Raw genomic sequence first — 22,593 nt, 5'->3', positions numbered from 1 at the left:
CAAAGGATGAACACAGTGCTCTCTGAAAAAACTGGAAATACTTACATGAACTCGTGCAAAGTGAAATGAGCAGAATCAGGAGAACATTATACACAGTAATAGCAATATTTTTATAAGAACCAATGATGAATGCCTTAGTTTTTGTCAATAATACAGTGATCCCAGACATAATTTCAAAGGACTAAATAATATCAATATGTTTTTCATGACTACATCTTTATCCATGAAAGGGAGAAAGAGAAGAAGTGTGAGAGAGAGAGACTTTGGAACTCAAAATCTTTTTAAAGGAATGTTAAACTTTTTTTATGTAATTGGGGGGGAAAATAAGATATTAAATGACCTTCTTCGAAAACAAAGGATAAACAACCTCTATGAGTAGCTCCACTGCTGGCAAATTGAGCTACACAGCTTGCTTGCTTTCTCCTTTCAAAAACAGAAAAAAATAGTTTATTAAAGGATTTATTTTATTTTATTTTAATTTATTTCTTGGATTTTGCAATGCATTGGGGTTAAGTGACTTGCCCAAGATCATACAGTTAGGCAAATTATTAAGTATCTGAGGCTGGATTTAAACTTAAGTCCTCCTGACTCCAAGGCTGGTACTCTATCCACTGTGCCACCTATCTTCCCCGATTTAGTTTATTTTTAAGCCTACATTGTGGACTTGACAGTATTTATGAAAAATATTCCAGTTAGGTTGGCCTGGATCCTTTTTTCTGTAAAGATTTTATGTAAGACAGCTAGGTGGTGCAGTGGATAGAGCACTTAAACATTAATATTTACTTAGCTGTGTAATCTTGGTCAAGTCACTTAACCACATTACCTTACAAAAACAAAAAAAAGAATTTATGTAACACTTTTATATCAGTGTGAGGGTAGTTAGTCATTCAGAGAAGCAGAATTGACATTCTTTGAAACCTTTATCATCATGATTAGCATCATAATAAGAACCATGCTTTTTCTAATTAATAATCTTTCCATGACATAATTTGCTCTCCTGTTTCTTACTTTTAAAAAAAATCAAAAAAAGTTAAGTTTGATTTTGACTTTACCACAAACCATTTGGAGAATTTAACACAAAATGATGTAATTTACTTATTATTAGAATATAATGTAATGCTAGGTGGGAGCTAATTCCTAGACTATGATGGCTCTTTTGAAGATTTGTTTTTGTTTTTTTGTCTGAGGTAGAAACAACTTATACTAAAATTTTAAAATAGGTTTTGAATGATTGTTATCTATAATATTAATAAGTTCTAAGAGTTTAGCCTCTAGGTTTTTTATTATTCCTGGCCCTTTTTGAATTGTATTTACAGCATTATATATATAAAAGATTGATTTCATAGATATAAGATGATTTTAAATATAAAATACATGACTATGAGTGTATGTGTATGTATGCAAAAACACATTATGCTCATGCCAGATTGTTTAAAAATATGAAATTTTAAAAAATTAAATTTGAGCAGCATGTATAAAAAACTAAAATGTTTGTTTTCAAAAAAGAACATGTGTTTTTACTATTACTTAGTATTATATTTCCAAACCATTTTATGTTATTTTAGGTCCACTGCAGATCTTCTTGAAGTAGGAGTTTTATCTAGTTATAGGGTAGATTTCAAGGTCAGAACTATTGTATACTATTATAAAGTTTATAATAGCAGTTTGGATCTTCAAAATCATCTAGTAATGTAGTAATAGTAATCAATAGCCAATATTTACATAGCATTTTAAAAATATCACTTTATCCTTTAAAAAATCCCATTTTAATTGTGGTATATGTATGTTATGGAACACTATGGTTCTGTTAGAAACCAAGAGGGATGGGAATTCAGAGAAGCCTGGAAGAATTTGCATGAACTGATGCTAAGTGAGATGAGCAGAACCAGAAGAACATTGTACACCCTAACAGCAACATGGAGGTGATGATCAACCTCAATGGACTTGCTTGTTTCATCAGTGCAGACATCAGGGACAATTTTAGGGTATCTGCAATGGAAAACACCATTTAGATCCAAAGAGAGAATTGTGGAGTTAAACAAAAACCAGAGACTATTACCTTTTATTTAAATTTTTTTTAAAAAAAGGTATCTTGTGTAATTTTGCTATCTCTTATATATATTTTTTCCTTAAAGATATGATTTCTCTCTCGATACATTCAGTTTTAATCAGTGTATAGCATGGAAATAATGTAAAGACTATCAGACTACCTTCTGTGGGGGGGGAGCAAGATTGGGGGGGAAATTGTAAAATTCAAAAATAAAATTTGAAAAATCTTATTCATAAAAAAAAATCCCATTTTACAGATGAGAAAAATGACACAGAGGTGAAATAACTTGCCTAGAATCACACAGCTAGTATGATTCTGAAAGCCCAATGGAACAGATTTCCTTGATTCTAGACCAGATACCTATCCATTTCACCACCTAGCCAATTCTAGTGATGGTTATGTTTTTATGTATAGTTTGGATATGTGGTTTGTGAGGACAGTCTTGTACATATACTGATTTCAGTTACTATGGAAAAGTATTCAGTTGTTTATCATCATACAGTAAGTATCTTTTTCTCAGATATTCTAGATTTTAGTGTTATGAATAGTACTTATATTAGCCTTATGAATAAGGATAAGAACTATTCAACTTTGATGTAGATATAGATATATAAATATATGTATGTATCATATCATAATGTGTGATTTCTGATACCTAATATAATTAATATAAAAAGGTGATGTTAAAAAAAACTTAAGTAACTTGATATAAGTATTCTAGCTTTTTATATAGATTTTAAGCAGTTATGAAGACAATTTACATATAATCATGAAATCTCTCAAAACCATTCATAGCCCTTTTCAAATTTACTTCATTATCCTTCTTCCTTGTCGATATATCTGTTGATTCTTCTCTGACTAGGTTACTTTTTAATCTCTTTCAGTCTTTTGCAGCTTTTCAATCTCTTTCACATTATAGCATAAATTTATTCATTGTTTCATAGCAGATTTACCTCAAGAAGTAAGGCTATATAAGACATCTTAGTTTCATTGAGCAATTCATACTGAAGGCTAAATTTGACCTCTAATCTTCTAAATTGGTAACTTGTATTCTTTTTACAAAACTGTAGGAATTAATTGAGTCCAGTGAGCGATTAAAATCCCAAACCAAAGAACTGAAAGATGCACACAGCCAGCGGAAACTGGCAATGCAAGAGTTTTCAGAGATGAATGAGCGACTGACAGACTTGCATTCCCAGAAACAGAAACTTGTTCGCCAAGTCCGAGATAAGGAAGAGGAGATGGAACTGGTCATACAAAAGGTTGAAAATTTAAGGCAAGAGCTACGCAAAACAGAAAGAGCCAAAAAAGAGGTTAGTAGTCAGGCAAATTCTGTAGTGACCATGGAAGCTCCCTTTTCAGGTTATTTGAAGTTATACATTTCTATCTCACTGTATTTTTTTCACATAGAAAAATCATTATTATCTTAAGCATAAACTATCTCTTCCAGTTCTGTCATAGTTATTTAGTGAAGATTTAGATATTTTAGTTTTCTAATAATAAGTAATGTTTACATCAGGAGGAATATATTGAAAACTTACCATTGGTTTTCTTTTTAAGCTGGAAGTCCATGTAGAGTCTGCAGTAGCAGAGGCATCTAAAGACAGGAAACTGCGTGAACGAAGTGAACAATATTCTAAACAGCTGGAGAATGAATTAGAGGGACTAAAGGTTGGTATACTTTGGTTTTTTTGGAAGTTAATTGGCTCTTTTTTCCTTTAGGCTAGACTGGTGCTAACTTGAATGTGGAAGGAGAAACAAAATGTACCTAATTCTTCATTATGAAAAAGTAATAGAAGTTTGAAAGTTCTAGATATATATATGGACAGAGAAAGATATTCAGACAAAGACAGAGAAAATGTTAAATATGCATATCAAAGCATACCTACAGATATGATATAGCATTTTGCTAGTTTTTAATTATGTGGTACTTAAATGCTTCTTACAAATTATGAAGCACTTTAAAACATCAAGAAAGTTGTTTTTTCTTTAAATTTGAAATTGTTTTATGTGTTGAATTTTAATCAAAAATACATTTATAGCATAAATCTTTTATGTAGATATATATGCATACAAATCTATATAGATAAATTTATTTTTCTCTTCCTTAAAGAATATAAATGATAATGTTGATGATAATGATAGAACTATTGATATTGTTTTATATAAGTAGGTTAGCATAGTTAGGATGTGGAGGTGACTAAGAACCTCATTAAATTGTTTTGTAATTTGCCTACTATAGATCTGGTCCTTAATTTATAATTTTTACATTGGTACTAATAGTAAGTGGTACTTCTCTGTTAAGGATGCCTTCTTGTGTCACAGTGAAAAACCTCAACCTAAAAAAAAGGCATCCAAGATTGGGAGGGACAAAATAAGAAGCGGGAGGACCTGACTATGACAAATTCTCACTCCTCAAAATCAACATAAAATGCTTTGCCATGACCTTGAGCTCCCAATAAAGAGAAAAACTATTAAAGCTTCAAAGATTAATAAGAGTGTTCAGTGGGCTTTAGCATCATGGAAACTTTAAAAAAAGAAAACATAATGAGTAGTGTTCCTTATTTACCTAGATATCTGGATTTCTTTCTGTTCAATTGAATTAGATGCCTTCTGTGAATACTTTGTTGAACCCTGGAAAAAGATAAAAAATTTAAAGATTATATGATCCCTGCACTCATCACCAATGGAGATGTGACATATATAATTATCCCAAATATATTCCATTTAGAAAGTAATATTTTATTCATTTTGAATGATGATTTGCCCACCTAACAGAAGGCTTTTATGTAGATTATCTTTCTTAGTATGTTTATATTATGCTTTTGAAAGGCAAAGTAACATGCTTCTAAACTCTTTGGATTAGGTATGTATTTTTAACTGAAATAATTTCTAGAAACTGTACATATAGAGTGTTTATGTAGTGTTAAAGGCTATTTGAGTCCTCTGAAGTTATCTTTTTGAGTTGCCATATTTTTTCAGAAACAGTGGATCCAGAGCATGCAGGAGGCTCCAAATGTGTCAAGGATGAAGCTCCCAAACTGGCATAATTTGTTATTACACCCCAAGTGGGACTTTCTCTTTGTCCTTGGGAGGCAAAACAGGCACCTGTCAGTTTGTGCCAGGCTGGGATAATCCTTGTGCATCTGGGGTCCTTTGCAGATAAACAGATCCTCCTATTTTCATAGTCAAGTAGTTCCCAATGGAAAAGAATGAGGCTTTTGTCATCACTCTGCTCTTTTCCATGGGAACTGCTCTTGTCTTTTTTTTCTATTTTTGCTGCACCATTCCCCTTCCCATGTCATGCCCCTTCCTGGTATCCCCTCTTCCTCTGTTCTGCTATTATAAAAGTGTAGACTTCTATAAAGTCTGGGAACTCTTTGAGTTTCACGTGCATGTTCATTTCTTGTGTAATAAAACTGGTTTTCACTAAAGTCTCATGACATTGTGATTATCTATTGATGTTAAATAAACATATGCCTCTATTGCAGAACTGAGTTGGTAGAATTTCATTGTTCTGTTGGATAAGAGGTCTTCATTATTTTTATAGCAAAAACAGATTGGTCGCTCACCAGGTATAAGCAACATAGAACATCAGCAAGAGATAACCAAATTGAAGGCTGACTTGGAAAAGAAAAGTATCTTTTATGAAGAGGAATTGTCTAAAAGGAATGTAATACATGCAAATGAAATTAAAAATCTAAAGAAAGAACTGCGTGATGCAGAAGGCCAGCAGCTTGCCCTTAAGAAAGAGATTATGATTTTAAAAGACAAATTAGAAAAGACCAGAAGAGAGAGGTAAGGATATCATTATAACATGGAGAAATATCACATGCAATTTATGGGGAAAGTACTTTGGATGTACTCTGTCCTCGAAGGATTAATGTATAATAATTTTATTTTAGGGCATTTGTTCCAATGTATTAGAAAAACCTATAAAACAGATTTTGTGTATCAGGCAAAGTTATCAGCCATAAAAGAGATATTACACTTACAACTAAGTGGGGGGAAAAAAGAAAATTGCACATTAATTCATAGAATTAGAAATTTTCAGAATTGGAAGAGAATTCAAGAGCCCATCTTAAATTCATATATCAGTCATTTCTCATTTCTTATGAGCACTCACAGTGCTCATGACTTTTTAAGGTTTTTTTTTAATTCTGCCTTTGATTAACTGCTTTTTTAAACATTCAGTAGGGTAAGTAAAATAGATTTATTCCAGGCTTGGTGGACTTCCTAACTCCAGGTCCGGCACTCTCCCATTATGTAATTTTTAGCTGCCCAAAGAACAAAAACATTAAATAGCAAAAAGGCAAAAACCTAGGTGGTATAGTGGAAAGAGTGCAGGATCCAAAGTCAGGACTACTTGAGTTTGTATCTGGCCTCAGACATGAACCAACTGTGTGACCCTGGGCAAGTCGCCTAACCCTGTTTGCCTTGGATTCCTCATCTGCAAGCTGTTCTATTATTTTTATCTAGAAAACCCCAAATGGAGTCACAGGGTCAAAACACAACTGAACTAAGAAAACAATACATGTCATGTGGACTTTTCCCTCATTGCCTCCTACAGTTGTCATTTTAAAATAGAAGTGTGAGGTCACATCTCAGAATTGTCTAAATTTGCATTTCTCCTATCCATAGTGATTTAAAGCATTTTTTGATATTACTATAGATAGCTTTGATTTTTTTTATTCTGAATACTGCTTATTCATATACTTTGACTATTTATCAATTGAAGGATAGCTCTTATTTTTTATAAATTTTACTCAATTCCTTGTATGTTTGAGGAGTAAGACCTTTATCAGAGAAAATTAATTTTACTGCTGTAAAATTTTGCTATATTCACATTTTCTATGGTACTTTTTAGCAAAATACAGTTTTTCTGATTAATATTTAGATTCCCTGTTTTTTAGCTATTTTTTGCTTGTGCTTTGTTCAGACATGTTCAGATGTTCAGATCATGATTGTTACCCTCCCCCACTACCTTTTTTACTTCAGCTGAAGAATAATAGACTCTGCTCCAGCCCCTTATTTTAATTCTCTTTGTGTCTGTCTTTCTGTTTCAGTAAAAAATATATTATTGGATTCTGGTTTCTAATTCATTTGGCTATTTGCTTATGTTTTATAGGCAAGGTCATATCATTCACATTCACCATTTGAGTAATGTCCATCCATCTGCTGTTTATCCTTCACTCTCTCTATCTCGTCCCTCCTCAAAATTCTGTTTTGCTTCTGACTATTGACTCCTTTTTTCTGTCCTCCTTTTTATCATCTGTCCCCTTTTCTCTTATCCCCTTCCCCTCCTATTTCTCTGTTGGGCAAGATTGATTTCTATATGCAGCTGCATATTTGTATATTCTTCCTTTTTCAACCAGTTCTGATGAGAGTGAGATTCAAACATTTCCTGCCATCCCATCTCCCTTTTCTCCTCTGCTACAAATGCTCTTCCTTTTTTGTGAGAAAAATTTTCCCATTCTATTTGTCCAGTTACCTTTCTTCAGGTACATTTTTCTTGCCTTTTCATATTTTTTTAGATCATCTAACATAATCAACTCAAACCCATGTCCTCTGCATGCAGACTCCTTCTAACCACCTAATAATAATAATAATCAAATTCTTAGGACTTATATGTATTATGTTCCCTTATAGAAATGTTTATATTGAATTCCTTATGATGTCTCTTTCATGCTTATCTGTTTGAATATCAGATTATCTGTTTAGCTCTAGTCTTTCCATCAGGTATATTTGAAAGTCCTCTATTCCATTAAATGTCAATTTCCTCCAAAGGATTAATACTAAATTTTGCCAAATATGCTTTGGCATATTTTCTAGCTCCTATACTTTGTTAAATAACGTATTTCAAACCCTCCAATTCTTTAATATAGAAGTTGCTAAATTTTGTGTTATCCTGACTCTGATTCTGTGATATTTGAATTGTTTCTAACTGCTTATAATCCTTGGTCCTGGAAGCTTTGGAAGTTGGCTATGATATTCCTCAGAGTTTTCATTTTGAAATATCTTTCAGGTGGTGATTGGTGAATTCTTTCCATTTGTTTTATTCTCTGGATCTAAAATATAGTAGCAGTTTTCCTGAATAGTTTCTTGAAATATGATGACTAGAACCAATTTTTTGATCATGGATTTCAGAAAGATAGCTCAGTAATTTTAAATTTTTTTCTCCTGGATCTGTTTTCCAGGTCAGTTGTTTTTATAATGAGATATTTCACATTTTATTTTTATTTTTCATTCTTTTGATATTGTTTTATTATTTCTTGGTGTCTCATGAAGTCATTACTTTTTGTTTTACCAGTTCAATTTTTTAAAGAATTATTTTCTTTTTTTTTTCTTTTCTTTTCTTTTCTTTTTTTTTAGTTTTTGCAAGGCAAATGGGGTTAAGTGGCTTGCCCAAGGCCACACAGCTAGGTAATTATGAAGTGTCTGAGACCGGATCTGAACCCAGGTACTCCTGACTCCAAGGCCGGTGCTTTATCCACTATGCCACCTAGCCGCCCCAAGATTTATTTTCTTCAGTGTGTTTTGTACCTCTTTTTTTTCCACTTAGTCTATCCTTCAGTAAATTTTTGTATCTCTTGCCATTAGGGCATTTCTGGTTTTTAAGGTGTAATTTTTTCCAGGAATTTCTGTTTGTGTGTGTGTGTGTGTGTGTGTGTGTGTGTGTGTGTGTGTGTGCGCGCGCGCGCGTGCGCATGCACGCGCCTTTTTTTTACCAAGCTGTTAATTTTCTTTTCATAATTTTCTTGCATCACTTTTATTTCTATTCCCAATTTTTCATTCTACCATTCTCATCTCTCTCTTTAATTCTTAAAAGTAATTTTTGTTATCCAAAAACAAATTGTGTCCAAATATTGAGTCTGCTTAGCATTTTTTCCTTTGAGGCCTTGCTTGTAACTATTTTCACATTATTGTCTTCTAAGTTTGTTTCTTACTCTTCCTTGCTAACAGAGTAGCTTTTTGTGGTTAAATTCTTATTTACTTTTTTGCTCATTTTTCCAGCCTATTTCTTGACTTTGACCTTTCTTTCTATTAAAGGTGAACTCTGCTCCCTGGGGATAGAGAAGCACTGTCCCTTGTGAGCTGGTTATGGGCGGGGCTTGCAAGTTTTCAGTGATTCCAAGATAGTGTGATCTTTGGAGAGATGTGGCCACTGCTGTCCTAGTAGTATCTGGTCTTTTCTCAGAAAGGGTCCCTGCTTCCCTGCAAGCACGAGTCCTCCTTGTGGTGCTGGGCCTGTGATCAGGATCCTGGTTCTCTTGTAGTGACAAGGGCTCGTGTACCTCTTGGCTGCGACACTTTAACTATAGCCTCTACTTGCTGCAGCCACAAGTGCTAATACTCTTTCTGCCTTAGAACTGCAGCCAGCATCCTTGCTCCCTTACGACTGACTGATCACAAGCGTTCCTCTTTGCCCTGAACTGCAACCCAGAGTCTGTAAAGGGTCACCTGACATCTCTTTTGAAATTCTTTTTTTTTTTATTTAAGGCAATGGAATTAAGTGACTTGCCTGAGGATACAGCTGGGCAATTATTAAGTGTCTAAGACTGGATTGGAACTCGAGTCCTTCTGACTCCAAAGCCAGTGCTCTATCTACTGTGCCATCTACCTGCCCCCCTTACATCTCTTTTGTCCAGGTGTCTGATCCCATCATGGTCTCTGGACTGAGTGCTCTTAAAGCTGTTGAAAGCTTCTCAAAGGCCTAAGGAGTTGCTACCACCTGACCTCTGGGCAAGACTAATCCCAATATCACAACTTCCTGAGTTGTCTTAGTCTGGAAGAATTTCTTGCTTTGATCATTTTTTGGCTTTGATGCTACAAAATTTGATTTGAGGTGTTATTTTAAAGTCATTTGGAGAGGAATGTTGGAGGAATTAAACTGCCTCTAACCATCTTGGCTTCCTTTCTCAAGTATTTATTAAACATTTGAGAAGAAAAAAAATGCATGCCAATGTTGGATACTATATTTTTCAGTTTGTGTGTGAATGTAAATAAATAAAATATGAATACAAGAAGCTCTGGAGGTCTTTAGGTTCTTTTTCATCTTGCACCTCATTCTTTCTACTTTTTGAGACAATTTTACTATGAATTTGAGAAACTTCTGTGATTTAATATCCAATCCCTTAACTTTTTCTCCTTGACATTTTTTTTTACAGTTAACTAGATTTTTTATAAATGTTGAATCTATTCTCTAGGGTTTTGATGGAGTTTATGTTTGTTATATGAGCTGATTGATAAAATCTTAGACTTAGAGAAGAGCAAAGATAATATCCTTTTTGTGTATGAGAAAATTATTCCAATGCTAATGACTTGCTCAAAATCGCATATGTAGTAGAACTAGTCTTCAGATCATGTACTTTTGTCTTTCTCCCTCTCCCTCCTTCCCTCTCCCCCCATATGAGCATATACAAATATACAGACATAGAGAAGGTGCATTCAGTTTTCTGCAATTTCTGCTTCTGTATCTGTTGTTTTCTTTAACTTTGAATGATTTTTGTATTCTTTTGGATTTGGTCAATATTTGTTCCACACTACTCGAGTTCTTCACCAGGAGTTTCCACCACTGATATAATTGTAAATCTGGTCAGAAAATATATGCCCACTAATATATAGGAGCTATTATGTGCTTAGCACTGACTAAAAGTTTTTGTGTGCATGTACATGCTATACACATATATATGTATGTATGTATTTGTATGTAGCTTATATGTGTATATCTTTTATATACTATCAAGAAAAAAGGGATTTTAGAATTTTAATTCATATTCATTAATGGTGTCTTTCAGATGTTATCCAGCAGTAAAAAAATTTGAAATTAGCATAGCAAGATATTTCATTGTCTTAGCTAAGAATTAATTTTAAAATTAAAATAATATTCTGATTAAATTAGTAAAATTGTAGACTGGTATGGAAAAGTTAATGTGCTTCTTTAAAGTGTTCTGTGAAGCCCTGTTAATACTTCCTTCTGTTGAAGATCTTTTTAAATGCCTCAGTTTCCTTGCATTTTATTTGTAGAAGTTCTGTATAGACTTGGTATATCGTGTCTCCTCAAGAGAACGAGTTTCTTGGAAGTTGGGTCTCTTTACTTCTGTATATCCCTCATTTTGTAGCACGGTGCCTGGCAGAGAGGAAATGGTTGTTGAGTTGCTGGCAGCTGTGTGGCCTTAGACACTTTAAAAGTCTCTAAATTGCTCTAAATGATGGGAGTTCCATATCATGAGTTCCCATACTGTGGAAATCACAGTTCTATTTGTCCAGTGCCCCCAAAAAAACAGATGATGTGCTTACTTAAATACCATGTTGTTATTCATATAGTAATAGCTCATTTGGGTAATTAAAATGTTCTAATTTCTAATAGTATTTTCATCTATAAAACAGAAACTCCCATGAAAATAGTTTTCCTCAAATTGTTGACTCAAATTAGTTATGACTAATATTTTCTATCTTTGTTTTTTTTTAATAATTTAATAGCCAAAATGAAAGGGAAGAATTTGAAAGTGAATTTAAACAAAAATATGAACGAGAAAAGGTTTTGTTGACTGAAGAAAATAAAAAACTGTCAAATGAACTTGATAAGGTGAGTAATTCAGTCTGATAAATATTTTTGACTTGCTAATGAGTCATGGTGAATATGTATGCATGTATTTGTATGTAGCTTATATGTATGTGTATCTTTTATATTTATGTTAGGCTATTTATTTATTTGCTTATTTATTTTTATGTTTATCTATTTAGACTTTACCTTTTTAGGTGAAGGCAGTCTCTCCCATGTCAGAATTAGTTCAGTGATATAAAATATTTTTTTAATTTTTTTCTAGCTTCTCACTGTCCCATTCATTCTCTCATTTCTTTTCTCTCTATTCTGTATCATATGAACTCATTTTCTTCTGGGTAGTACTAAAGCCCTTGAATAAGAATAGATTGTGGCAGAGATAGCTTTGCTGAATCACTGGGATGTGAAAGCAGGATTATTCAGAATTTTTTTTTGTACTTAAATGTTTTATTTATTTTGAGTTTTACAATTCCCCTCCCCCCAATCTTACTTCCCTTTCCCCACCCCACCCCCACAGAACGCAATTTGCCAGTCTTTACATTGTTTCCATGGTATGCATTGATCCAAATTGAATGTGATGACAGAGAAATCATATCCTTAAGGAAGAAACATAAAGTATAAGAGATAGCGAGATCAGACAATAAGATATCAGCTTTTTTTTCTAAGTTAAAGGTAATAGTCCTTGGTCTTTGTTCAAACTCCACAGTTCTTTCTCTGGATACAGATGGTATTCTCCATTGCAGATAGCCCAAAATTGTCCTTGATTGTTGCACTGATGGAATGAGCAAGTCCATCAAGGTTGATCATCACCCCCATGTTGCTGTTAGGGTGTACAATGTTTTTCTGGTTCTGCTCATCTTGCTCAGCATCAGTTCATGCAAATCCCTCCAGGCTAACCTGAATTCTCATCCTACCTGGTTTCTAATAGAACAAATTGTGTTCTGTGACATACATATACCACATTTTGCTAAGCCATTCCCCAATTGAAGGACATTTACTTAATTTCCAATTCTTTGCCACCACAAACAGGGCTACTATGAATATTTTTGTACAACTAATGTTTTACCCTTTTTCATCATCTCTTCAGTAGTGGTATTGCTGAATCAAAGGTTATGCACATTTTTGTTGCCCTTTGGGTGTAGTTCCAAATTGCACTCCAGAAAGGTTGGATGAGTTCACAGCTCCACCAATAATGTAATAGTGTCTCAGATTTCCCACAATCCTTCCAACAATGATTATTATCCTTTCTGGTCATATTGGCCAGTCTGAGAGTTTTGAGGTGGTGTCTCAGAGATGCTTTAATTTGCATTTCTCTAATAAGTAATGATTTAGAGCAATTTTTCATATGACTATGGATTGCTTTGATTTCCTCATTTGTTAATTGCCTTTGCATATCCTTTGATCATTTGTCAGTTGGGGAATGGCTTTTTCTTTTTAATTTGACTCAGTTCTCTGTATATTTTAGAAATGAGTCCTTTGTCCGAAACATTAGTTGTAAAGATTGTTCCCCAGTTTACTATATTTCTTTTGATATTAGTTATCTGGCTTTTGTCTGTGCAAAAGCACTTTAATTTGATGGAGAAATTTTTTAAAGCAATCCAGGCTCATGAAATAAACTACCCCCTACTTGGTAGTATTTATTTTTTTAGATTTTTCAAGGCAGTGGGGTTAAGTGGCTTGCCCAAGGCCACACGGCTAGGTAATTATTAAGTGTCTGAGGTTGGATTTGAACCCAGGTACTCCTGACTCCAAGGCTGGTACTCTATTCACTGCGCCACCCAGCCACTCCAGTAGTATTTTTTTTTTTAATTTAGTTCATCTTCAGGTGGCATGCATCCTCTTTTATTTTTCAGGCATGTCACCTTAAAAAGGAACAGAAATTTTGCCAGCTAGCCCCTTTTAATGCAAATTGTAAGTCCCATAAATTGGGCTAATGGATAATGAATCTCATATATTCAGATTTGTAATATCTGAAGTTAAGATTTTGTAAATTCAGATTCATCTCAATGAAAATATGTAATCCTAATCCTAATAATGGAGTAACTTCATGGAGTTCATTGCTTGAATTAATTGGGACCTAACTTTAAGTAAGGAAAGATTATAATCTGATCTGTGTAATGAGAAATTTTTTTTCACAAACTGTATGACTTTCAGTTCTCTTCTTTTAGTCATCATCACAATTCAAGAAACAGTTTGCAAAATGCTTAGCAAACAATTGTTGATGCTTTCAAAGAATTTAGTCTAGTTCAAATAGATTTGTTTCTATTTTTGTCCCACATATATTCTTCTCTTCTTCCACATTTACTTTGAGTATTTAGTTTTCTAAACGTTATAAAAAACCTGATTTGTTTTGCTGAAAACATTTTATAAAAAAAATAGTATAGTTGTAACATTCTGTAGAACTAAACTGGTGACTTTGCTTAGCACTTCTTCAACTCAAATCCAGTTCATGTGTTTGTCATGGCATCATCTTTGTGTCATGATCTTTTTTGATAATGATGGACAACATATCATCAAGCCACCAAACTACACAGTATTTTGAAAGATAACAAAGTCTCAAGAAATGCCTTACATAAACTTAAAATAAATTATGTGATTTCTGGAAGCAAACTTTACAATTTTTTAGCAGATGGGAAGTTAGTAGTTTAACATGATACACAAAAAAGTGTAGTTTTCTTTTTAAGTTAATGCATATATTCCCATAAATTACCTTAGAGGTCATTTTTGTCTTGTAAGCTCAAGAGTTACACTGAGATCAGAAATTATATGTTAAAAATTGATTTCTTTGGAAATCACTGTGTTAATTACTAAGTGCAAGTAAATTAGAGAGTGTAAAGAAATGATCTGGGGGCAGAGCCAAGATGGTGACAGGAGAGGAGCCTCTCTTAGGTGCTTTCTCTCTGATATTTCCAAACTTATAAAATAAGGACTCTAACTGAATTTTCGAGAGACAGAACCAACAGAGGGATCCAGTGTGGCAGTTCTCCAACCCAAGGTAACCTGGAAAAGAGTGGAAAGGCTCTGCTCTATGGGATTAGAGGGGCGGCCTGCCAGAGTGAAGGAACTTCAGCCTCCCAGAGGTAGCTCCAGGGCGCTGAGTACCAGCAGCTCACTGCAGCCAGGGAAGTTTCCTGACCTACACCCCATGGAGCACTGGGCACAACTTGGAAGATCGGGGGGGGGGGGGGCCTCTGCTGGAACAAGTGTGTGAAGCCCAGCCCCCAGCCCCAGCAGCTCAGATCCAGGAACCAGAAGCAGGCTGGAGCTGGTAAGCATGACCCCCAGGCGTGAGTGCTGAGCCTAGGTAGGGGAGTGGAGAGAGACTGCTGAGGTCTTTCCTCTGTCCCTGGAACAGGACTCTGGGGCTCTGACCACATTCAGATCCTTATCAAAGTCTAGGCCCTGCATAGAACAGCAGCCCCCCCCCCCCACCTCAGCCCCATGGCAGAGGGATGTATTTGTGGTCATTCACAGACCAGGAGGGAAGACAGAGCCTCACACACGAAGATCCTTGTTGGGGGGGGGGGGTGTCCCAATAATACTCAAAAGCTCAGGAAGCACCCCCAAACCAAGCACAGGCTGTAGAAATGAGTAAGCAGAGAAAAAAGAGGAACACCATTGAGAAATACTTTGTCTATGATCCCAGGAAGGATCAAAATACTCAATCTGAAGATGAAGAAGTACAAGCTCCTGCATCTAAAGACTCCAGGAAAAAGCAGTTGGGCTCAGGCTATGACAGGGCTCAAAAAAACCCTTTGAAAATCAAGTGAGGGAGATAGAAGAAAAATTGGGAAAAGAAATGAGAGAGATGCAGGAAAAACATGAAAAAGAGGTCAGCAGCTTAGTCAAGGAGATCCAAAAAAATGCTGAAGAAAATAACATGTTAAAAACCGGCTTAGGTCAAATGGATAAAACAGATCAAAAAGTTATTGAGGAGAAGGATGCTTTAAAAAGCAGAACTGGCCAGATGGAAAAAGAGATAAGAAAACTCTGAGGGGAACAAATCCTTCATACGTAGAATGGAACTGAGGGAAGCTACTAATTTTACGAGAAATCAAGACACATTACTTCAAAACCAAAAGAATGACAAATTAGAAGAAAATGTGAAACATCTCATTGAAAAAACAACTGATCTGGACAACAGATTCAGGAAAGATAATTTCAAAATTATTGTAATATCTGCAAGTCAAGATCAGGAAAAGAGCCTTGACATCATTTTCAAAGAATTACTACAGGAAAATTACCCTGCTATCCTAGAAGCAGAGGGCAAAATAGAAATGGAGAGAATCCACCGATCTCCCCAAGAAAGAGATCCCCAAAAAAAGCAATATTATTAGCCAAGTTCCAGAACTCCCAAGTCAAAGAGAAAGTATTACAAGCAGCCAGAAGGACACAATTCAAGTACCATGGAGCTGCAATCAGGATCTCACAGGACTTAGCAGCAACTATATTAAAAGCTCATAGGGCTTGGAATATAATATTCCAGAAGGCAAAAGAGCTCAGAATGCAACCGAGAATCAAGTACCCAGCAAAATTGAACGTCCTTCTTACAGGGAAAAAGATGGACTTTCAGTGAACCAGGGGAATTTTAAATGTTCCTGTTGGAATGGCCAGAGCTGAACAAAAAGTTTGATCTTCAAATATAGGACTCGGGTGAAGCATAGAGAGTGGAGGAGAAGGGTAAAATATGAGGGACTTAATGATGATGAATGACATGTATTCCTGCATGGAAAAATGATACTGATAACACTCATGAAACTTTTCATTTAATAGAGCAGGTAGAAAGAGCTTTTATAGATGAAGCACAGGAGAGAACTGAATTTGAAGATATATTGTAAAAATGGAGTCAATAGCTTAAAGGGAAATGTATTGGGAGAAAGAAAAAAGGAGAGTTGGAATAGGCTAAGATATTTCATATAATAAGTTTTTTATTACAATGAGCTATTGCAATGATATGGAAGGGAGGGAAGGCAAGGGGGAATGAGGGGAACCTTTGCTCTCATCAGAGGTGGCTCGGAGAGGAAACAACATATATACTCAGTGGGGTATAGACATCTAGAGTAAGAACGAGAGAAGGAGGACAGGGGTAAGTAGGGATGTGAGTGATGGAGGAGAGGATGGACTGTGTTTGGAGAGTGGTCAGATAGAACACATTTTCTTCTTTTCTTCTTGCAAAGGGCTGGGATTGGATGGCTTGTCCAGGACTGCTGGGCCTAAGGGTGGTATGTGGACTTGGGGCCTCTTGGCCCCAGGGCTGAGGATCTGTCTGCTGCACCACTCAGGTACTCTACAGCACATTGAAGAAGAGGGACAGAGTGAAAGGAGAAAGAAAATATAGTATATGGTAGTAGGGAAGTATGAATGGAGGTAGTTGCGATCAGCAGTGGCAACAGTGGAAAAATATGGAAGTAGCTTTTGTGATGGAATTATCATGAAGAATGTGATCCACTCACAACAGAGCTGGAGGTGTTGGAACACCGACTGAAGCACATTTTTTATTATTATTATTATTTTTTTGTTTGTTTTTTTGCCGGGCAATGGGGTTGGGGTGGTCACACAGCTGGGTGATTGTTGGATGTCTGGGCCCTGATTTGGGCTCGGGTGCTCCTGGCTCCAGGGCTGGTGCTCTGTTCCACTGTGCCACCTAGCTGCACCTATCATCATCATCATCATCATCATCATCATCATCATCATCATTATTACTATTTTTTAATTTTAATTTTTTTCTCTTTATCACGCAGGTGGGTCTATATATATTTTTTGGGGGAGGGGTATTATGTTTACTCTTAAGCAAGAATATTTTAGTAATGTATAAAAAGCATCATTTGTACAAAAATAAGAATAAATAAATAAATTTTTAAAAACAAAAACAATCTGAAGTGATCTATAACATAGTAAAATAGTAAGGAAAAATTAGTCAGTTCCCCAGTTAACTTAACAACCAGTTATTATATTTCATTGTGAGTTTTTAACTCTATGTTACTAACTCTATGTAAAATAAATATCAATGTTAAATTTTCTTAGATGACACTTTACATACAAAATCACGTGTCTAAACGAGGCCCTTTTCCAGATTGCAAAGATGTGTATTTTATTTTATTTTTTAGAAAGATTTTATTTTGAGTTTTACAATTTTTCCCCCATTCTTGCTTCCCTCCCCCCAACTCCCACAGAAAGCATTCCGTTAGTCTTTACATTGTTTTCATGGTATATTGATCTCAGTTGAATGTGATGAGAGAGAAATCATATCCTTAAGAAAGAAAAATAAAATATGAGACAGCAAAATTACATAATATAATGGGTTTTTTTTTCTAAATTGAAGGTAATAGTCGTTGGTCTTTGTTCAAACTCAACAATTCTTTCTCTGGATACAGATGACATTCTCCATTGCACATACCCCAAAATTGTCCCTGGTTGTTGCACTGATGGAATGAGCAAGTCCTTCAAGGTTGATCATCACCCCCATGTTGCTGTTAGAATGTACAGTGTTTTTCTGGTTCTGCTCAACTCGCTCAGCATCAGTTCATACAAGTCCTTCCAGATTTCCCTGAATTCCCATTCCCTCCTAGTTTCTAACAGAACAATAGTATTCCATGACACGCATATACCACAGTTTGTTAAGCCATTCCCCAATTGAAGGACATTTACTTGATTCCAATTCTTTGCCACCACAAACAGGGCTGCTATGCATATTTTTGTACAAGTGATGTTTTTACCCTTTTTCATCATCTCTTCAGGGTATAGACCCAGTAGTACTAGATCAAAGGGTATGCACATTTTTGTTGCCCTTTGGGCATAATTCCAGATTGCTCTCCAGAAAGGCTGGCTGAGTTCACAGCTCCACCAACAATGTATTACCGTCCCAGATTTCCCACATCCCTTCAAACATTGATCATTGTCTTTTCTGGTCCTGGTGGCCAGTCTGAGAGGTGTGAGGTGGTACATCAGAGATGCTTTAATTTGCATTTCTCTAATAAGTAATGATTTAGAGCAATTTTTCATATGACTTTGGATCGCTTTGATTTCCTCATTGCCTTTGAATATCCTTTGACCATTTGTCAATTTGGGAATGGCTTGTTTTTTTTTGAAAATTTGACTCAGTTCAAAGATGTGTATTTTAGATATGTAAATTAAGAAATATTCTTAAATAAGCAAAATGGATAATTTAAAGAAAGCTAATAATTGAAATGTTAGCTCTTCTCTAATTTAAATAGAAAAAAACAAGATAGTCTTTGAAAGGATTGTTTGAAAACTTTGCTGTGAAGGCTTCAAAAAGCAGTGAGTACTTAAAAGGTTAGAGAGTGTGGCTATACTTAGACTATACATATCTGCAAATTAACAGGTTTTAATGCATGGTTGAGTTGCACATTTATGCCCTGGTATAATCAGGCTTACCTCTTTGTAAACAGGAATTGCCAGGTGGTAGCTAGTGGAACAGTGGATAGAGCACTGGATAGAGCACCGGCCCTGGAGTCAGGAGTATCTGAGTTCAAATCCGGCCTCAGACACTTAATAATTACCTAGCTGTGTGGCCTTGGGCAAGCCACTTAACCCCTTTGCCTTGCAAAAAAACCAAAGCAAAACAGGAATTGCCTAATGAATACAAAAATCATGTTGCTTTTTTGAACATGAAGTGATTTTTGAATCCCATTTGCCATATCTCAGGTATATATTAAGGTCTTACACTCAAAATTGTAGCTCTTTCTAATGTTCTTTTTTCGAATGTATCATGCTTTTTGAATATGTCCAGTAGCTAACAAATTTTTATATATATCACATATATCTTTTGGAAGATTTTTTATATACGTGACACTTAAACTTTTTTATTCAGGTAATGGTGTCAGTCTTTTTGAGGGGCTAGAAAGGAAGAAGTCATTTGAAAAATGACATTCAAATTCTTAAAAAAAACAAGCCATTCTCAAATTGACAAATGGTCAAAGGATATTCAAAGGCAATTTACAAATGAGGAAATCAAAGCGATCCATAGTCATTTGAAAAATTGTTCTAAACCACTACTTATTAGAGAAATGCAAATTAAAGCATCTCTGAGGTACCACCTCACACCTCTCAGACTGGCCACCAGGACCAGAAAGGACAATGATCAATGTTTGAAGGGATGTGGGAAATCTGGGACGGTAATACATTGTTAGTGGAGCTGTGAACTCAGCCAACCTTTCTGGAGAACAATCTGGAATTATGCCCAAAGGGCAACAAAAATGTGCATACCCTTTGATCTAGCACTACTGGGTCTGTACCCTGAAGAGATGATGAAAAAGGGTAAAAACATCACTTGTACAAAAATGTCCATAGCAGCCTTGTTTGTGGTGGCAAAGAATTGGAAACTAAGTGAATATCCTTCAATTGGGGAATGGCTTAACAAACTATATGTATGTCATGGAAACACTATTGTTGTATTAGAAACCAGGAGGAGTGGGAATTCAAGGAAGTCTGGAAGGATTTGCATGAACTGATGCTGAGCGAGATGAGCAGAATCAGAAAAACATTGTACACCCTAACAGCAATATGGGGCTGGACAATCAACCTTGATGGACTTGCACATTCCATCAGTGCTACAATCAGGGACAATTTGGGGATGTCTGTGATGGAGAATGCCATCTATATCCAGAGAAAGAATTGTTGAGTTTGAACAAAGACCAAAGTCTATTACCCTTTAATTAAAAAAAAATCTTTTTATGCAATTTTGCTATCTTATACTTTTTTTTTCCCTTAAGGATATGATTTCTCTCTCATCCCATTCAACTGAGATCATTGTATACCATGGAAACTATGTAAAGTCTAACAGACTGCCTTCTATGCCGGGGTAGAGGGTGGGAAGCAAGATTGGGGGAAATTGTAAAACTCAAAATAAATAAAATCTTTCTTAAAAAATAAGAAAAGTGACATCATTAAAATGAAACAGATTTGAAGCTGTCAGTGATCTCTAAAACTGAACTTGGTAGTAAAAACATGAAAACAAATTTTCTGATAAATTTTGATAAGTTATTTCAAGATCATTTCCAGATAATTAGATAATTTTCTTAGTGTCAGTCAAAAAACATGACAAATAGACCTTTTCACTGAATACGGTAGATTACAGCTCCTTGTCTTAAAATGCCCTTTCAGCTCACTGCTATGTTCGAGAGATTAAGTATAAATAACAGACAGCTAGAAGAAGAGATGAGAGATCTAGCAGACAAAAAGGAATCAGTGGCACATTGGGAAGCCCAAATCACAGAAATTATTCAATGGTGAGTACTCCAATTTTAAATTTATCCTCCTATTTAGAGAAGTGGTCCTTGAGCAGATTGTTCCAAATTACCAGGAAATTGCCAAATGTCTTTAGCTTGCTTTAACTGTTGGAAAGATTTTCCTTCCCTTATTTCTACCAAGTAGGAAAAAAAATGTTTATCCTACAAAAGCTGACTTTACTATTGTTCAATCATTTTCTACACTATTGTGTGGATAGGAAATTCCTTTATTTCTCCCCTGGTTCTCCCACCTTGGCCACATTTCCTCTACTAGGTTTCCCACAATTCACTTCAAAGCTGCTCTTTCTTTGTGAGAACAAAGTTAGCTACCTTTTTATTGAACAAGTTAGACTTTGTAGCAAAACACAATCAATTAGATTTAGTCACCCCTTTGTTAAGGAACAAAAAAAACTAAAAAAAAAGAAGTAACTGAAGAGAATATATATTTTTCCTTCATTTTAATATATTATTTCATATACATATATATATATAATTTTTTGACATTAGGTATCAGTTGTATCAATTCTTTTCACTCAAATTTAAAACTTAAGTTGTCAAGTTAATGTATTAATAAATTGCAACTCCTAGTGCTTATACTAATTATAGAGTAAACAACTGAAGGTTTACTCTTTTTTCTTTTTGGGGGGGGGTTGTGAGGCAAATGGGGAAATGGGGTTCAGTGGTTTGCCCAAGGCCACACAGCTAGGTAATTATTAAGTGTCTGAGGCCGGATTTGAATTCAGGTACTCCTGACTCCAGGGCTGGTGCTCTATCCACTGCGCCACCTAGCTGCCCCAAGGTTTACTCTTCTTAAAAAAAGTATGTGTAACTTTGGATAAGTAACATATAGTGCAGCTAATACATAAGCGTAAATGGTTCATATACTTGTCCAGAGGATATGATTTTTTCTTTTATTTTTTCCAATTACATGTAATGGAAGTTTTCCAACATTCATCCACTAGCATATTAATATGTTACACATTTTTATATAACCCTTCCTTCACACCCCTCTCCCCTTAGTGGCAAATACTCTGGTAAAAGTTGTGCATGTACCTATTAACATAATTACATATTAGTCATTTTTGTGTGTGAGGAATTAAGATTAAGAGAAAAGAAAGAAAACCATGAGATAGGAAGAAAAAACAAAGAGCAGTTTTTAAAAAGTAAACTTAGAATCCATTCAGATTCGGTGGCGTTTTTTTTGGAGTTTTTTTGTTCTTTTTTTTCCCCTCTCTGGATGTGGATGGTATTGTCCGTAACAGGTCTCCCAGGGTTGTTCTAGCTCTCTGAACTGCGGAGAGGAGCCACAGCCAGCATAGTTGGTCAACTCACAATGTTGTTGTTAATGTGTACAATGTTCTCTTGATTCTGGGTCTTCACTCACCATTAGTTTATGTAAATCATTTTATGCTTCTTTAAAGTCCAACCATTCATGGTTTCTTATAAAACAATAGTAATCCATAACATTCACATCCCATTTTAATATTAACCAAGGTTACAGTGTTAAGGTATAAAATAAACTTAGTTTTCTTTTGAAAAAAATTATAATAAGATTTTAAATGGTAAACACATTTGGAGTTTGATCAGAATCTAGAACTTTTTCCTTTCCTGTAATTACCATGGTTACCACTGTGGTCAGGGACAGGAGAGAAAGAGTATTCAGGAAAGAAAGAAGCTTGAGTAAAATGACTGTAGAATTTTTTAGAAGGAATATGAAGATTTAGTATGTA

At 35.1% G+C, this 22,593-nt stretch overlaps 1 protein-coding gene across 7 annotated transcripts in view; it reads left to right on the top strand.

Annotated features, from left to right (window-relative positions):
• The window catches only part of CDC42BPA (CDC42 binding protein kinase alpha), a 364,566-nt gene that overhangs the window by 240,687 nt on the left and 101,286 nt on the right, over window positions 1-22,593 (top strand). For all 7 annotated transcript variants that reach the window (XM_074222837.1, XM_074222834.1, XM_074222835.1 and 4 more), the window contains exons 13-17: window positions 3,121-3,363; window positions 3,611-3,721; window positions 5,601-5,848; window positions 11,534-11,639; window positions 20,739-20,863. In XM_074222837.1, coding sequence (XP_074078938.1) covers window positions 3,121-3,363; window positions 3,611-3,721; window positions 5,601-5,848; window positions 11,534-11,639; window positions 20,739-20,863 — 833 coding nt within the window. The remainder of the gene's footprint in view (window positions 1-3,120; window positions 3,364-3,610; window positions 3,722-5,600; window positions 5,849-11,533; window positions 11,640-20,738; window positions 20,864-22,593) is intronic.

Source organism: Macrotis lagotis, chromosome 2 (genome assembly GCF_037893015.1).
Source record: "Macrotis lagotis isolate mMagLag1 chromosome 2, bilby.v1.9.chrom.fasta, whole genome shotgun sequence".
Classification (NCBI taxonomy): domain Eukaryota; kingdom Metazoa; phylum Chordata; class Mammalia; order Peramelemorphia; family Peramelidae; genus Macrotis; species Macrotis lagotis.
Note: the sequence above shows the minus strand (reverse complement) of the source record. Positions and strands in the feature narration are given on the sequence as shown.